General features: G+C 43.0%; 2 protein-coding genes and 1 pseudogene across 19 annotated transcripts in view; 2 read left to right on the top strand and 1 right to left on the bottom strand.

The window, feature by feature from the left end:
• ESRP1 (epithelial splicing regulatory protein 1) overlaps positions 1-7530 on the bottom strand; it is a 56787-nt gene extending 49257 nt beyond the window's left edge. For 16 of the 17 annotated variants that reach the window (XM_008540108.2, XM_008540113.2, XM_008540114.2 and 13 more), the window contains exons 1-4: positions 4991-6688; positions 4350-4478; positions 2990-3103; positions 16-130 (exon numbers count right to left, since the gene is read on the bottom strand). In XM_008540108.2, the coding sequence (XP_008538330.2) occupies positions 16-130; positions 2990-3103; positions 4350-4478; positions 4991-5122 (490 nt within the window). In that variant the 5' untranslated portion in view covers positions 5123-6688. Of the gene's footprint in view, positions 1-15; positions 131-2989; positions 3104-4349; positions 4479-4990; positions 6689-7392 lie in introns of those variants that run through there. The other variant, XM_070631743.1, reaches the window with a different exon arrangement.
• Positions 6800-8514, top strand: LOC103564396 (uncharacterized). Of its 2 annotated transcripts, none has more exons than XM_070631748.1 (3): positions 6800-7950; positions 8174-8244; positions 8356-8514. In XM_070631748.1, exon 1 carries the CDS (start codon positions 6800-6802, stop codon positions 7520-7522), a length of 723 nt encoding a protein of 240 aa, XP_070487849.1. In that variant the 3' UTR covers positions 7523-7950; positions 8174-8244; positions 8356-8514. The 2 variants fall into 2 exon arrangements, with proteins under 2 accessions (XP_070487849.1, XP_070487848.1); XM_070631747.1 differs by having other exon boundaries at positions 8174-8263.
• Positions 8188-15735, top strand: LOC103564399 (large ribosomal subunit protein uL11 pseudogene; annotated as a pseudogene).
• Positions 15736-17888: the final 2153 nt, after the last annotated feature.

Genomic DNA, 17888 nt, shown 5'->3' with positions numbered 1-17888 from the left:
TTACTTAAAGGATACACTCTGTCATCGCTGCAACATCCAGTTTATCCATATCTGGTGAACCAGGGCAAGACTTCTTGAATTCTTTCCGAAGATCAAAAAAGGAATAGAAGCATTCAGGCAATAATACATTCTGAGGAAGGACAAGGTAGACACTGTTAACTAGATGAATTTAGTTCAGTGTTTTCCTAATAATTAGGAACCTAAGAATTGAGTGTAAGTATATTTTACCACAAATAAAAAAAAATTTTTTTTAAATCGAATGTAAGATTGACTTTATTTTGTTACAGTATTATATCCTATATACAAGTCTCACAGAAAAAAATTCATCTTATTTTAAGGTAGTGGATTATAATGCTTGTGATCTATTATGCATTCCATTCAAAATACTTCTAAAGCTATAATACATTTGGGCTGTTATATTTTATATTTCTGGTTGATGAAACTCACTCTTTTCCAGCCATAATCATTTTAGACTACTTGTATTTTCAGGCAGCAATCTTAGCCCTCTCTGTGCTCATACAGATCCATATGTTTACAGTGTACACCTGGACAAAGGATTCAGTTATAAAACATAGTAGTTTTAAATACTGGGTTCTGATAATGCATATTTTCTGTATTAAAGTCAGATTAAGAAAGTAAATTCCTGATTACCTGAACAGGATTATTTTTGTGCTAAATTATAGTCCTACATTAGTTTTCCTTACCAATATTCTGGCCATATCTAACAACTCAAATTAGATTTAAAAGAAGATATTACAAATCTCAGAGACAAAGGAGAAATAGCTACCTGCTGCTCTTAGCTACCAGAACCATTCTTATAGTTATTAAACAAAGCTCAACTGGAGAAATTTATTACACTAGTGTTCCATTCCTTTCCTGAAAAAAAATCCCTCAATGAATAACTTTCAAAGATTAATTTTTTTTAAACTAAATTTAGATTTTTCTTAAAATTTCAAAATTGTCTGTTTTTACTTACTGGGAATTTCTACCCATTTATACACTAGAATGTCAAGGAAATGAATACCTTTAAATGTTTGTGACCCATAACACCTATGCAATAATGTCTCTTTCTGTCCAAACTTCCTCTAATGGATTCTATTAGATGTGAGCTGCTCATGCTATATTTGAAACAGATATCACTGTCTCATGGTCAGTTTTCATAATAGTTACCAAAAGAATCATGAATCCTCAAGATTACCTACAAAAAAGCTCATTTAAAAGCTGTTTATAATGAAAATAACTCAAGTCCAGCAATAAAATATTGGCTTAAATATCTATATCCATTTAAAATATTTTATTTAGTGCTTACAAAAGATATTGATGCTATATTAAATTATAAAGTACACTAAAAGGTTAATGTAGCACGACTGCTCCTTGTAAAAGTTTGGCTTTTCTACAAAAATTTGGAAGAATATATCCAAATATGTTCATATCAGAGAAAAATACTTCAACATATTGTTTTCTGAGTGGCAGGATTGTTTTATGTTTTCCCATTTTCCCTATTTTTCTTTAATGAATTATTTTCATCATGGTACTAAATTGTTTTATGATACTAAATTGTTTTAGTTTTCTTTATCAAATCCTAGTAGAAGTAACTCAGTTTTTCTCTGGAGGTTTTCCCATATCCAAAGCAGTCCATCTAAAATAACAAAAACAGCCGTTTTCCTCCAGCCCAATAGGGAAGGGATTAAGTTGTATCCCTCCTCTTGAGTTTGAGGGGGAAAAAAATCCTTATATGTATCTATTTCTCGATCAAGGGTATAGCAATTGACCTAGCATTTAATCAACAAAAATTACTCCACTTTTTTAATCAAATAAGTATTAAGGTTGCTGTAAAAAAAAGAGTGACATAGGAACTTGAGTTTCTCCTTCAAACTTTTAAAATAGCCACTATCCATTTAACTCATTTCTTCCCTTTTCCCTACTGGAGTAAAAACAAAGAAAAATTGCACGACTACTCACTTACTTGTGATGTCAATTGTCAGTCTAAACCCTTCATTATAAGACTTGCCTCGCACAGTTTCCTCAAAAATATTTTACTTCCACCTTTTCAAGTTCAGTATCTGTCTACCACAATAAAAATTTACAGCTCAAACTAATTAAGTTGATAAGATCAACTATATTAGCAATGATTGGCTACACTGGGTCTGCTGTCTATGCTCTCCATTTTCTCATAGACCTCAGTGTTCTTCCTAGAGATAGAAATCACATTATATCTACAGTAAGATTGTATTTTTCTTGTTCCATACTCTTTTCCATATCAGAAAGATAAGCTGACTCTATCATTTTGACACAGATTCAATCAGTTTGGACATTCACTTTAAGTCAGACACAGCACAGCAAGCTCTAATTGTTTCACTAATTACACGGTTGTCTTACTTTACAGTACAGTGCTTTACTCTGTGCTTACAGCACAAAGCTTTTCAATAAAATTATTAGAATTACAATGAAAAAGGTTTGATTGAAGTTTTTTCTTTGCTCTGTCCTTTCTAGGATAAAGTATTTGCCACATGCATAGGGATATTACAATGTATTAAAATACAGTTCTCTCCTACCTACTTGCAGTTACTTTAAGTGTCAAAAAGTCAGCTAATATGCTTTGGAAAAGGGAGACTGTCGAGCATCTCAGAAACTTGCCATAAACAAAAACAGAAACTGTTTTTATTAAGTCACCAAGGGATATCCATAAAATTACTGTAATCTCAGACATCTCTATGAAAGTGTCTTGAATTTTTTATTGTGGTAAAATATACACAACACAGTATTTACCAATTTTAAAGTATACAGTTAAGTGGCATTAAGTATACTCTCATTGTTGTGTAACTATCACAACCATCCTTTTGTCATCTTCTCAAACTGAAATTATGTACCCATGAAACAGTAACTCAGCATATGCATGTTTTTAAAATAGAGAAACTTGGATAAACCATTTTTTTAAGAAAAGCCTGCAGGCACCCCAAATCATTTTTTGAGAAGCCAGCACTCTTACCTTCTTAGAAGCCTCAGGATGTAGGATTTGCCTGACATGAAGCTGCCCATCAGTACAGAGACAGAAGGAGGTTCCTACCCCAATATTCAGTTCATTGCTCACTGATTGGTTAAACTGAAAAGAACAAGACACACATAGGGACAGAACCAATGTAGGATTTACAAACTCTGCAAAGTGGCCCCACTTAGCTGTAACCAGAGAAAATGGCACTAACTGCCTTGAAGGGGGATCCCGGTGTTGGGGGCAACATTAGAAAGAGAGACTGTTGCCACAAACTGCTTGCTTCCTTTAGACAGGGAAGCTTTCCAATCAACCTGCAATTTACATACAGAAGAACTTAGTAAATGCATTCTTCCTTCTGTTCCCCCTCTATTCTTGCGATAAATCCATTCAAGACTTTTAAGTCAGGTCTCATTTCATCAGCAGGTTGCCTTCAGATTACATCATTTCTTGATGCCTTTTTTTTTTTTTTTAAATGTTTGGATATTCCAGGCTTAAGAAAGATACCAGTTTTTGATAAACAATTGTGGGTAATGAGTATATAGACTTCTGGAAAGTCTGGTAACGTTTCCTAGAACACAACCCAGAAATGATACTTCCTCCTACAATTCGCACCAAGTGTGCGAAGGGGCCGTGAGAGCGCCACTCACCTGTGCATAGGTGTTTAGCGCCCCGCCCTATCCCCAATGCACTACCCGCCAGCACCCTGGGGCAGCCGGTTTTTAGGTCACCTCAATTCCAGCAAGGGGATTCCACTAGTTTCACGGTGACCCAAAGAGAAGCCCTACATGTTCGGGCCTGCAAACCCTCCCCGGCGCCAGGACAAAGGCGACTGAAGAAGTAAGAAGGGCACCGGAATCGAGCCTTTAGGAGTTCAGAAGCCTGAAACCAAGCAGGCACCTTCGGATTCCCACTAAACTGGGCCCGGCTCTGGCCCTCAGCGCGGGGCCCGCCCGCTCCTCTACGCCACAGCGCCCCCTGCCCCAGGGCTGAGTCACAGACCCAAACCCCGGCAGAGCACAGACGCATCTGCGGTCTGGGCCGGGGGATGGGGGCGCTAGGATTCAAACTCGGCTGATTCTCTGGCCTCAAGAATGACTCAGGAGGCAACTCGAAAACCAGCGAATTTTGGCCCAAGACCCTGGGGGTTAGGAGGCGAAGAGGAGCAGCCACCTCTTCCCAAAAGGTCCACCCAAGCCTCCAGGCCGGGTTTCCACCCACGCCGCCGGGCGTCTGGCCACCCTCCCCGAGGACGCGCGTGGACCGCCCGGCGAGGGCGTGGGGCCTGGTAGGGCTGGCCGGCTTGAGGGCTGCCTGGGCGGCTTGGATGGGGGTGCGTGGCGCGGCCCAGGGCTGTCACCTGTCGGAGGGCTTGGTCCAGCTGCGGCGCCGAGGACAAGCTTTCGATGTCGATCTTAGTTTCTTCTTTACAATCCTCCGTCAGCTCCAATTGATCCGGTCTAACTAGTACTTCGTGCAACTGTCCCACCTTCGGGGAGAAAAGCAGCAGGGGTCAGTTTCTCCTTTCATCAGTTTGGGAGCCTCTATCTTCACCTTCCTCCCTCGCTCCCCTTCTGGGGCGACCCGCACCTCTCAAGGGTTCTGGCCGCAAAATCAAAGCTCACTTGTCACCGGCGGCTCCGGCGGCCGGGAGGTCGGCGCGGTCCTGCCCCCGGCCCACCCCCACGCGACCAGGTCGGAAAGGCCCTGGAAGTGGGCACCAGGCCCCCAGGGATCCCACCCCAGCTCCGCCGGGCGTCCGGCGACCGGCGGAAAACCTGGCTCCGCTGCTCCCGGCCTCCCCACCTGAGCCAGATTTCGACGGACTGAAATGGCTCCAAGGCGCTTGGCCAACAAGTTTGGTTTTACTCTGGATTCTCTAGGCCTCGGGTCCAGCCTCACAAGTGGGCAAACAAGAGCACTTGTTTACCGACTCCTCAAACTTCTACAACAAACTTCCTTCCCTACTCCTATCGTTCGGACAGAAACGTGGAGAAATACCTTCTTGTTGGCCAGATCCACCACTTTCCACAACAGCAGGATCAGCTCCTTCTCATCCGAGCCCAGCTTGGCCCCGGTGGCCCCAGCAGTGATCCCAAAAAGCACCACCAAGTAATCCGGAGACGCCGTCATGACGATAGGTGGGGAGGGGGAGAAGGGGGGTCGGGAGGCGACGAGGTGGGGTGGAAGTGAGAACGAGAAAACCTGTGCTAAAACCTCTTCTAAGAGAAAAAGAAAGAACGCCCACCCCCCCCCTCCTCACCGCCAGTGCAAAAGGCGGTAACCAACCACCTAAGCCCACACCTGGCCCGAGCTCCACACCCTGGGCAGGAAGGGGGGTGGGAAGAAGGGCGAAGGAGGCCTGCCCTTTTTGTATTCAATTGCCGGTGCGTCTATGCAAAAAGCAAGGAGCAGGGCTGCACCCCCGGGAGGCGCGCGCAATGGCTGAAAGCTTTTCTGTTTTGGGATGTGGCTCTACCTGCCCGCCCCTTCCCCCTCCCCCACGTGGTGCAGGTAAGAGACACCTGGCGGCGCCGGCCCATTGGCTCCTTCAAACCACGACGTGGCAGCGGTGGGGGAGGAGGCCGCTTGGGGAAAGGGGAGGAGGGGGCGGGAGACAATGGCTGGATGAATGGAGAGGGGAGGGCGAGAAAGGAGGAGGAAGAGACCCGAGGGGCGGGGGAGAAGCAGTTGCCACCCGGAGGGTAGTGGGTAGAGGGAAAGGGGTGAGGGGTAAAGGGGCGGCTGGACTCGCTTGTGGGGGGTACCCCTTTGGAGGTAACCAATAGGTGTGGGGGGCTTGGAGAAATGCCGGCTGTGGGGAACGAGGCCGGAGGTTCTAAAGGGTCAAACGAAAAGGCCTGGCGCGGGGAGGCGAAAGGAGGCAAGGGGCGAGGCCTGGGGTGCGGAGCAGCCCAGGGCGCGGCGCCCCGAGAGAGCAAGCCACGGAGGGAGGGACTGGCCAACGGCCTCGGGGAGGTGACGGGGGCAATTGCCAAGCACCGGAAAAGCCGCTCCCGAGCCCAACACACCTTTAAATGCAAACAGCAGGCCAAACCCTGCAGGCCCACCCCCTCTCCGGGCGGGAGCCGGGGCGCACGCTCCTCCAAACCCGGAGGCGCTGCCCACCTTGGGGAGTGAAACCCCGACGCGCCGCCGAACCAGACGCCCGGGGCTGGATGCCCAGCCCAAGTTACGCCCAAAGACGCAGTTGCGGCGCGCGAAGCAGCAGGAGGACCCCACTCTCTTTTCTCGCAACCACTCCCTTAATTGCTACGTCCTGTTTCGTCCTGAGGGCTAGTTCGAGACTAGTACGTCCTCCGGGGCGGGAACCCACTCCCCTTGACTTGCCCTGAGCTCTAAATAAAACGCATCTACTCCGCGTAGGTGTTTGTCTAAATCAAGCTTTTGTAAACAAGCTTTTTCCTCAGTTCCCCACTCCAGTCACACGCCCTCTACTCATACTTTTGCCTTTGTACTTATGTGTCGATTTTTGGCCAGGTTGCCGAGCAGCCTCTCTACTCTGCTCAGCTAGGTCTGCGCCGAGGCTTGTGCGCTCACCATCACCCCCAGCCACCAGTTGGACGGCAATGTGGTGGGCCTGTTGACAGAGAGAAAAGCGCCAGAGGTGGTTTCCTCGAGTTTTATATTTCAAAGTGCTCTATTCTTGAGAACAAAATTCCTTCTGAAGTATTACTAATCCGGCTCCAGGTGTCCAACGCTGCATATTCATGATGTGAAATTAGGCAACACACGCCTATCGCTACAGTAACCCACTCCAGGGACACATCCGAGAACCTTTCAGGATGCATGTCAGGGGAAGCTGGAGACGACGCTTCTCGGACCCGGAGGAAGCGCGGACTTAGCGGGGACGAGCTGAGGCTGAGGGAAGGAGGGGAGCAGGGGTTTGAGGAGCCCGAGGCCGGCGCCGCCGAGTTCCTCCTTCGCAGGAGATGGTGCCGGCGGAGGCGCTGCCGCCCGCGGCGCAGGTGGCACCTTGCGTCCCCCGAGAGCGGGCGGAGGCCGGGCTCTGCCGGGGCCAGGCAGCGCTGCAAGGGCGCTCGAAGGTGCACTGTGCCACCCTTGTCTGCAGCTCGAGTTTCAGCGGCGCGTGCTTTTCGCTCTGGGACTTCAGGGAGCAGGGTCGCAAAAGGGCCCCCGTCGTCCTGGTTGGCTCGCAGCAGCAACCTCGCCCCGCCCCCAGTCCCCCTATCTCGGAGCCACCCTCCTGGGCCTACAGGCGCCGCGGGGCCAGGGACTGGGCGCGGATCGAGGCGGGGAGGGACCTGGAAAAACCACCCAGATTGCATTGCAGTGGGTGAGGCAGCCCGGAGAGCCGGTTCTCCTGAGCCACCTCCCTGCGGGGCTTTTTCGGTGCGCTGTTCCCAGGTGCTCTATCCTACCTGGGCCAGGGAGTGCCGCCTCGCAGGGACGCGGGACCCGCTGCGTGGCCCCGCGGAGCGGCCCCGAGCGCGCGCGGCGGCTGCCCGGAGGCCCAAGGCCCGGCGTGCGACTGTTGCTGCGAATGGTTAGAACAGCTCAGGAAGTCGCGCCCCGCCGTCCTTTTTGGCGCCTGGTGTTCGGATTAATCATTTGTATAGCGCGTTTGGATAAACTGAGAACTTTATGAGCGCGTTTGCCAGGGATTCTGCAGCGTCATCCGTGTTAGAATCGAATCTCAGAGCTCCCCCTTTTCACAGAGGCTTGCCTTTTCTTTTTTAAGGAAGTCGGATCCCTGGTGTCTGATTTTTTTAAATTTAAAGTTTAATCTGCCTAACTAGGTTACACGGACAGGATTTTTTTGTTTTATTTTGTTTTCTAATGTATTCCCGGGGCTTGGAACAGAGCCAGAAATATACTAGGCATTCAACAAATATTTGTTGAATGATTTTAGTGAGTAACACCCAACCATTTTTGTAGTTCTTTGTCTCCTGAGCTGGGCAGAGTTCATCACCGCAAAGGTGAGATTCTGAAAATGGGAGTCTGCAGGTAATTTGTCTCAGTGTTTAAAAAGAGTTGGTGCTAATTCTTTAACAGACAAACTTATTTTTGTTAAAGAAATTAAACTGTCGTAAAATGCAGGAATGCTGAGAAAAAAAAATCTATGTAATACAAGCAGATCTGTTCTGATAACAAAAAATGTTTTCTTGTCCATCCTACGATCTGTAAATTATTCTAATACAGTAAGAATAATCAGGATGAGGTGCCTGGGAAGAACCTTGAGAAGAGTGGCTCATTCTACCTGTGGGCTTCAGGTAAAACTCCCCAAAACAAGTAAGAACCTTTTTTTTTATTAAAAAACAGCAGAGACCAGAGTTGAGGGACAGGCTGCAAAATAACTGGCTTCTATTCTTAAATCTATTAAGGTCATGAAAGGCAACTGAAGAACTGTTCCAGAATAAAGGAACTTGTGAGGCATCACAACTAAATGCAACATGGAACCTGGATGAAAACATTTTTTTGCTTTAAGAGACATTATTGGGACAATAGGAGAAATTTGAATAAGATCTGCAGGTTAAATATTAGTATCGTATCAGTTTTAATTTCTCAATTTTTGTAATATTACTGTGGTTCAGCAGGAAAAATGTCCTTTGTTTTAGGAAGTACACAGGATTTAGGGATAAATGAGAATTGTGTCTATAACTTACCCTTACAATTCTGACAAAATATACACATATGTATATAGACAGAGAAAATGATAAAGCAAATGTGGTAAAGTGTTAACATTGGGGAATATGAGTGAAGGAATTCTTTATACTATTCTTTGCACCTTTTAAAAAGTTTTTTAAAAGCATGAGGACTTTTCTTTTTTTTAAAGATTGGCACCTGAGCTAATATCTATTGCCAATCTTTTCTTCTTCTTCTTCTTCTTCTTCCCAAATCCCCCCAGTACATAGTTGTATATTTTAGTTGTGGGTCCTTCTAAGTTGTGGCATGTGGGATGCCGCCTCAGCATGGCCTGACGAGCGGTGCCGTGTCCTCGCCCAGGATCCGAACTGGCAAAACCCTGGGCTGCCAAAGCTGAGGGAGCAAACTTAACCACTCCGTCTGGGGCCAGTCCCAAAAGTATCGGAGGACTTTTTGCTGCCACCACCATTTGGTGTTTAACAAAGCTCTGTCTCGTGACTTTTTATGCTAACCTAATCCTCCATACTGTAGAATGAACCCATTTGTCCTTTCCTTAGTGAAAGAAGGAGAACAAAAGGTCACCATTTTTTGTATAACAATCCTTTCATATACTTTAAGGTTGTTCTTAACTTTCCTAGACTAAATTACTGCAAGTTCTTTAAAGCTTTCCTTGTCAATCTTACTTTCCTGCTCTTTACTTATCTTCATTACCTTCCTTGGATCCTTTTGCTCGCATCACTTTTAGAGAGCAGCTCTTGAACTGGACAAAAGACAAATGTGTCCTCTGTGGCCTGTCCGTTGACACAATGGTACCTATATGTCTTCTAATTTGTCGTGAAGTTCCCTTTTTAAGACTATGGTAGCAGGACTACCTTTACTGGCTCCAGTTTTGTTTGAGATCTCTAGATCTTTCTTGGAGTTCTCGCTTGCACATACTCAGTTGTTCTCTTGTACCTGTAAAAAAAGAGCCTTCAAAAGTGAATCAAAGTATGAAAATGGTACCGAATTAGTGGTGATGGTCACATAAACACGAATATACTAAAAACCACTAAAGTGTACATTTTAAAAGGGTGAATATTATGGTATGTGAATTATATCTCAGTTTTTAAAAATGCTAACCAAAGTTAAAAGCCTGTTCTGAGGCTATCACAACCATTGGTATTTCTTAGTTATTTGTATTAGGTGCACTTGTAAAAGACATCATGTTTTATGCTCCTTGGACAAGTGCAACCTCTGAAGTGGAGAGGTAGGGGGAAGTGATGGTCAGGATAACTAAATACATTATAATTTTCTCTGAATTACTCTGTGCATTACACACTTAACCAAATTACTGGTCTGAACATTTATTATAGCAATTATTATAGATGGTCTGTGTGGAAAAAGTATGGGTTTAATAATTGGCCCTGCCATTTGCTGCCTTGTGGCCTTGGGCGTGTTCCTTACCCTCACAAGACTCAGTTTCTCACCTGTAAAAATGGGGATGATGATAACGTACACTTCATAGGTTTTAAGGGGAGAGGAAGTGTGTAAAGATGCGTCTTCTTTAAAGATAACAAACCTGAGAACCAGGAAGATTACTACTCAAGAGGCATCTCCAAGTGACGAGGGCTCTCTTCAGACAACAACCACAAAGGCTGGTAACCCTCCAACCTTAGCTTAGTCTAAAGACACCATCAAGGCAGTCTGGAATATTTAAACATGACTTTACTCACTGCCATGTCATGGGGAAATACACAGAAAAATTACGCATATGGAAATGCTCCATGAATCTGCACAAGATATGCCTTCTTCTTGGGGACCACAGAACTGATTTAACTGGGCATCCAGGGAAATGCCACCTGAGGAATTCCTCCCTCCTTGTTCCTGGCCTCATGCCCTTTGCTCAGGAGTGCATCCCTGCCTCTCCCAAAATCCAGTCAGAGAGGGGAGCACAGCAGCAAACCTTGTCTTTCATCTCAGGATGGGTTGACAGGAGTGAGTGTTTAAAGAAAGATTTTAAGAAGGAAAAGAAGTTTTGTTTCTCTTATTTCTATTTCCTAAGTTCCCCTGTTTTCCTGTAGCGTGCCTGCTCATTCACCCATTTGGCTGATAAAGGACCAATTTTCTTATTCTGCCAAAAGACCAGGAAATTGTAGCCATGCTTTCTGTTTGAAGTATTTAAAGTGTTATGAAGTTGAGATAGTATACTTGGTGGAAACGGTCATTTGGATACAGTGAAGACAATTTTTATGATAAGCCTGTATCTCTTCCATTTGCATGTCACTGCATTCTCACGTATAGATTTCTAAGTGATTATAAAATCTATACAAAGTGTTGGAACTGATGGATACATTCAGTCTTTATCTAAAATACTTATTGACACCATAGTATGTACCAGGCAAGGAAGGTGTTAGGCACTGGAAACACAACAGGAAATAAACACAAGCATGGATCCTTGCCCTTATTAGGGGACACAGATAATCACAAAAACAAATGTATCAATACAAACAGTGATAAGTGTTCTAACGTTACACAGTGCTCTGGGATTGCACAACAAGAGTACTGAACAGCACCAGGGAGATCAGGAAGAGTTCAATGAGCAGTGGCATGTGAATTAAAATCTGCACGTAGAGGTCAAATAAGCAAAGAGGTAGGAACAGGTAAGGAATACGGAAAGAACCTTCTCAGCAGCAGATGTGCAAAGGTCCATGGTGGGAAGGCACTTGGCAGTGGAAATAACTGAGGAATGGCCAAAGATTGAAGATGCTTGAGCAGGAGAAGTGAGATCTCAAGAATCCGCCTTGACTTCTCCTAATGTCCAGTTGGTCACCAAGTCCCTTGGAGTTTTCCCCAGGGATAACATGCTTGGATCACTCCTCCTCCATTCCTCAGGTGACCCCTCTTGCACAGAACTATAGAATCTTTCCAATGGCTGCAACTGCCTACCATTGTATATACTAACCTTTCCCATGCATCCATTTGGTGGTTTCTAGGAATACTGGATTTCACAGTTCTTTAAAATTTAACCAAAAAGGAGGGAAGGGTATAGAAAGGATTTCAATCTCTAATTTTGCTAAGAAGGATACGTAAAAACAAAACAAAACCAATTACCATTTACTGTCTCTTTCATTTCATAAAAGAAGGCTATTTTAGCATTGAAAAGAAAGGTAGACTAATCTCAGAAAAAAGGACACTTTTATATTATATGGATCAGCTTTATTAAACATTTGCCACATTGTAGTTTGTCTCATTCCACTGCACATTGGAGAAAATCATGTACCAGGATTTGGGAGCCAATTCCAAAAATTGTTAATTTGGTGCTCAATTGATCAATTATCAAACCAATTATCAATATTTTTCTAAAATTCACTTCTGTTTTTAAAGTTAATTTATATTTATTTAAATCAAAGTAATACAAATTTATCACACTTTACAAATCTAATAGTTCTACATGATTTATAATAAAGAAACCTACAATCACCTGTCTCTCCTCCCCCGAACTCTGATTCCTGTTTCCCAGAGGCAGCTACTATCCACTTTCAGCTGCTTTTCTGTTCTTGTAATTACCACCTTATTTGTAAATAACATGTACTTACTAATATTAAAAATTACCTTTTTTTAAGTATAAAAGCCTACTTTAATCTTGTTGCTTCCCTCCTCAAACTGAATTGGAGCTATGGAATAAAATACATACTCTAGCTCAAATCTAAATCTATCTATGGTGCTTCCCAGATAGTTAAGCCCTCAGTGATTACCACTACAGACTATATACTTAAAACACTGTCCTGTATTATTTATTTCAAGTAGGCAATGAGTTTTATTTCTTAAAATTCTAGACTCTCCCAACTAATGGTCACTTTATGGCTGCTTTCATTCCCATTGTTGTAATCTCCTATGTGTACTTTCAAAACCAGTGGAACTCGTTCATGTCAGAGCTTGGGAAGGGGCTAGGAGAGGGTATCCACCAATTATGCCAGCCTTAGAGGGAAGAATAAACACTTCTGAAATAGAAGAACTGCTCTCCGTAATAGACATCCCTTTCTTGTCCAAATCTGTATCCCTGCTTTAGCTGGTAGAGGAAATAATCTGATTTTAATCAGAATCCATTTTTGCAAACAAGATTTTGAATCAGATCACTCTGAAAGGCAACATAAAAGACCACTAGCACTTATTCTCTCTGAGGAGTGGGTCCACGGAGTTGATGGGGGGAGAGCAGAAAGGAGATCTTTCTCTTTACATACATAAATAACAATAATAAAATAGTTTTTATTTATTGAATCGACGCTATATACCAAGCACCATTCAAAGCCCTTGCAAGTATTGTCTCATTTAATTCTTACAACAGCCAAATGATGTAAAAGTAGTTTTTTACCTTACTTTAAAACTGAGGAAACTGGCAATTGAGAATAACTTGGTAGCAATGACATGGGTGGCACTGACGGAGCTGGGACTTATATCTAGGAAGTCTGACTCCAGAAACTATGCTTTTAGCCACTGCATTATACTGAACATGAACCACTTTTATACTTTAGAAAATCTTATTAATAGACTAAAATAGGGCAGACTGTCACAGAGTAAAACATTTCTCCCTATGAGAGCTGGGCTACAAGACATACATATGACCAATAATACACCACAAAAACAGTATTACAGCTTAAATTTTATAAAATAACCTGCATTTTATATCTTAGCTTGTTTTAAGATAACCACAATTTATGAAGTATTTTTGAGATCCCTTAAAGAGGTAACATTGTACAATAGTTATAAATAGCATGGTAGTTAAAATATGTATTAAATATGTCATCAAAGCTTACTGTTTTCATATTTGGAAGAGACTTTTGTAAATTTTAGTCCAATTCCTTTGTTTCACAAGAGGCCAAGGAAGTTAAGTGACTTGCCTAACCAAGGTGACACAGCTAATTGGCGGCAGCACTCTACTCAGAGCTCAAGTCTCCTGGCTCCCAGCCCAGTGCTCTCCCCCTGTTGTGTCCATGACTACCTAGACCGTGTGCTCCCTCTGAGAATATGACAGGCTTTCTAGATGGGACTGGGAGGTGCCTGTGTAGCTGGCTTTGATTAAAATGATGTCTCTTGTTAAAGTTTTGGTAGGAGAAAGACATCCTGGTTGAGAGATCTTCTTTGCAGCTTAGGGGATGGAAAGAGGACTTGGATGTCCGACTCTGATGCTGACACACCTCTTCTTGCTATCCTGGAGTCTGCTTTTAGGGCTACCACATGACACATTGAGAATTTAGAAGAGTTTTCGTGGGGGGACAGGAGGTGGGAGGTGGAATTTAGATGAGCCATTCTTTTTTTAAAAACTGTCCAAAGAAATTTTAATGGATACATTCTTTTGATTTTGGTAAATCTCTCTGTAAAAGACACAGATATGCAGGACATGATCTCTGCTGTTGAGGAGCTTGAAATCCAATAAAAGGCAAAGCTCAAAGAACTTGGCTGCCTGATGTGGTGTGAACGCCTTAAGAACATGCCCTTAGGGGCCGGCCCAGTGGCGCAGTTAAGTGTGTACGTTATGCTTTGGCAGCCTGGGGTTCGCCAGTTCAGATCCCAGGTGCGGACATGGCACTGCTTGGCATGCCATGCTGTGGTAGGTGTCCCACATATAAAGTAGAGGAGGATGGGCATGGATATTAGCTCAGGGCCAGTCTTCCTCAGCAAAAAGAGGAGGATTGGCAGCAGTTAGGGCTAATCTTCCTCAAAAAAAAAAAAAAAAAAAGAACAAAAGAACATGGCCTTGGCCCAGAACAAGCATAAAAAGGATGCTACAGCAGATGGTCTGTACAGGAATGCTTTTCTGAACTGCTGGGTCACCAATATGGCTATCCCATTTCTATCCTCGCTTTGTTACCTCCTCCAACTTGTACCTACCCTATCAGCTCTCCATCTTCCTTATTGAACGCTCAGGCTTCAACTACATTCTTTACCCTGAAGTGTGATCTCTACTGACTGACAGTTGGCTAGCAAGATTCCTCCCATGGTTTAGTCAGTGGCTCTATTCTTCTTTGGTATAAAACCCTCAACTAACTTCCCTACCTCCCCTGCCCTCAAAAAAATGACAACAACCACGTAGAAGTAGAAGATTATGTGTGGTGAGGGGCTGGATCAGGCATTCAGTGTCCTTTCTTATCTCTCTCCAGCCTGTCTTTCCAGCTCCTTTTCTCTCATTCTCCTTACCCCTAACATATCAGCCATATAAATGACAGCCTTACTGTTTCCTCTTCTCCCAGCATCCTACTCGTTTAGACAGAGTTGGTCACTTGCTCCTCTAACCTCTCACAACTGTCCACACTTTCTATCATATAGTATTTAAGACCCTATCAGCCCAGATGGCTTCACCAAATAATTAAAGAAGAATTGACACCAACCCTTGACAAACACTTCCAAAAAATAAAAGAGGAGGGAACACGTTCCCAACTCATTCTATGAGGCTGGTATTACCCTGATACCAAAACCCGACAGACATCACACGAAAAGAAAACTACAGACCAATATCTCTTATGAATATACAAAATAAAGCAAATGGGCTTTTGGCTTTCAGCTTGGAGGTAGCCAAGGTACAACATTCCTTTGGTTGTCCCGAATCCAGGTTCACGCAACACCAGCCACCTCCACCAAGCCGCCTAAGTTCAACCCCAGTGACATCAAAGTCATGTACCTGAGCTGCACCAGTGGGGAAGTGGGTGCCGCGTCTACCCTGGCCCCCAAGTTCAACCCCCTGAGTCTGTCTCCAAAAAAGCCTGGTGATGCCAATGAAACTAGTAATTGGAAGGGTCTGAGGATTAGACCAAAACTGACCATCCAGAACCAACAGGCTCAGATTGAGGTGGTACCTTCTCCTCTGCCCTGATCATCAAAGACCTCAAGGAACTGCCAAGAGACAGGAAGAAGCAGAGAAACATTAAGCACAATGGAAATGTCATGTTTGATAAGACTGTCAGCATTGCCTGACAGATGTGGTACTGATCATTGGCCAGAGAACTCCTTGGAACTGTTAAAGAGATCCGGGGGACAGCCCAGTCTGGGCTGCCATGTTGTTGGCTGACACCCTCATGTTGTCATAGATGACATCAATAATGGTGCAGTGGAATACCCAGCTAGTTAAGAATCACTAAGGAAAATACTTTTTTTTTTTTTGAGGAAGATTAGCCCTGTGCTAACTACTGCCAGTCCTTCTCTTTGCTGAGGAAGACTGGCCCTGAGCTAACATCCATGCCCATCTTCCTCTACTTTATATGTGGGACGCCTACCACAGCGTGGCTTTTGCCAAGCAGTGCCATGTCCACACCCAGGATCCAAACTGGTGAACCCTGGGCTGCCAAGAAGCGGAACGTGCGAACTTAACCACTGCGCCAGCGGGCTGGCCCCAGAAAATACTTTAATAAAGGATCACTTGACAACCAAAGAAAAAAAAAAGAAAGAAAATAAAGCAAGTTGAATCCAGAAACATATTAAATAGATTATACACCTTGATCAATGGAATTTATCCCAGGAATGCCACGTTGGATCAACATGCAAAAATCAATGCAATACATCATATTAATAGAATAAAGGACTAGATTCACATGATTGTCTGAATTAACACAGAAAAAGCATTTGACAAAATCCACCACACTTTTATAATAGAAAAACACTCAAAAACTAGGAATAGAAGGGAACTTCCTCAACCTGATAAAAAGCATCTATGAAAAACCCACAGCCAACCTCATATTTAATGGTGAAAGACTGGATACTTTCTCCCTAAGATCAGGAACAAGACAGGAATGTCTGTTCTTGCCAGTTCTATTCAACACTATACAGGAAGTTTTAGCTCAGGAAATTAGTTGCGAAAAATAAAAGGCATCCAGATGGAAAAGGAAGAAATAAAACTATTCACAGATGACATGATATTGTATACAGAAATCCTAAGGAATTAGCACAAGAAAATATTAGAACTAAAAAACTATCAACAAGGTTGCAGGCTACAAGATTGATATACAAAAATCAATTGTATTTCTATACAGTAGCAATGAAAAATCCAAAAATGGAATTAAAAAAACAATTCCATTTACAATTGCATCATAAAGAATAAAATAATTAGGAATAAATTTAACAAAAGAAGTGCAAGATTAGTACGCTGAAAACCATGAAACATTGTTGAAAGAAATTAGAGAAGACCTAAATAAATGGAAAGACATTTCATGTTCATGGATTGGAAGACTCAATGTTGTTAAGATGGAAATACTCTTCGAAGTGATCTGTGGATTCAATGCAATCCCTATCAAAATCCTAGTGGCCTTTTTTGCAGAAACTGGCAGGCTGATCCTACAATTCAGAGGGAAGGCCAAGGAACTAGAATAGTTAAAACAATCTTGAACAAGAAGAAAATACTTTGAGTACTCTCACTTCCTGACTTCAAAGCTTAATACAAAGCTATAGTAATCAAGACAGTGTGGGACTGGTTTATGGATAAACATAGATCAATAGAATTGAGAGTCAAAAAAGAAATCCTTAAATTTATGGTCAATTGATCTTCTACAGGGATGTCAAGACTATTCAGTAGGGAAAGAATAGTCTTTTCAAAAATGGTGTGGGGACAACTAGATAGCCATATGCAAAAGAATGAAGCTATACTGTATACTATACACAAAAATTAACTCAAATGGATCGTATACCTAAATGTAAAAAATGTGGTATATTCATACCATGGAATTTTATTCAACTATAAAAAGGAATGAAGTACTGATACATGCTACAACCTGGGTGAAACTTGAAAACATTATGTTAAGTGAAAGAAGCCAGACACAAAAGGCCACCTACTGTATGATTCTATTTATATGAAATGTCCAGAATAGGCAAGTTTATATAGAGAGAAAGTTGATTAGTGGTTGCCAGGGGCTGGAAGGGAGGGAGAAATGGGGAATTTCAGATAAGGAACATGGGATTTCTTCTTGGGATGATGAAATGTTCTAAATTTAGATAATGATGTTGGTTTTACAACTCTGTGATATACTGAAAACCACTGAACTGTACACTGTGAAAGAATGAATTTTATGGTGTGTGAATTATATGCCAATAAAGCTATTATATAAAAAAGGAACCTATCATATAACAGTAATATTATGAGTTTCTATGTATTTCTCCTCTTACTAGAATTAGACCATGAACTCTCTTCATCCTTACACATTGTAGATACTCAATGAACACAATAATTACTTGATCCAGTAATTAATTTAGTGAAATCTTTGAAAGAAGTTTAAGACATTGACAGGCAGTTGGAAGGAAAGACTATTGG

This window comes from Equus przewalskii, chromosome 8, assembly GCF_037783145.1.
Source record: "Equus przewalskii isolate Varuska chromosome 8, EquPr2, whole genome shotgun sequence".
Lineage (NCBI taxonomy): Eukaryota > Metazoa > Chordata > Mammalia > Perissodactyla > Equidae > Equus > Equus przewalskii.
This window is presented reverse-complemented; position numbering and strand designations above follow the sequence as displayed.

Bases quoted from the DNA above. Each gene is read 5' to 3' on its own strand.
- LOC103564396 (XM_070631748.1), top strand. From the start codon at position 6,800: ATGTCAGGGGAAGCTGGAGACGACGCTTCTCGGACCCGGAGGAAGCGC.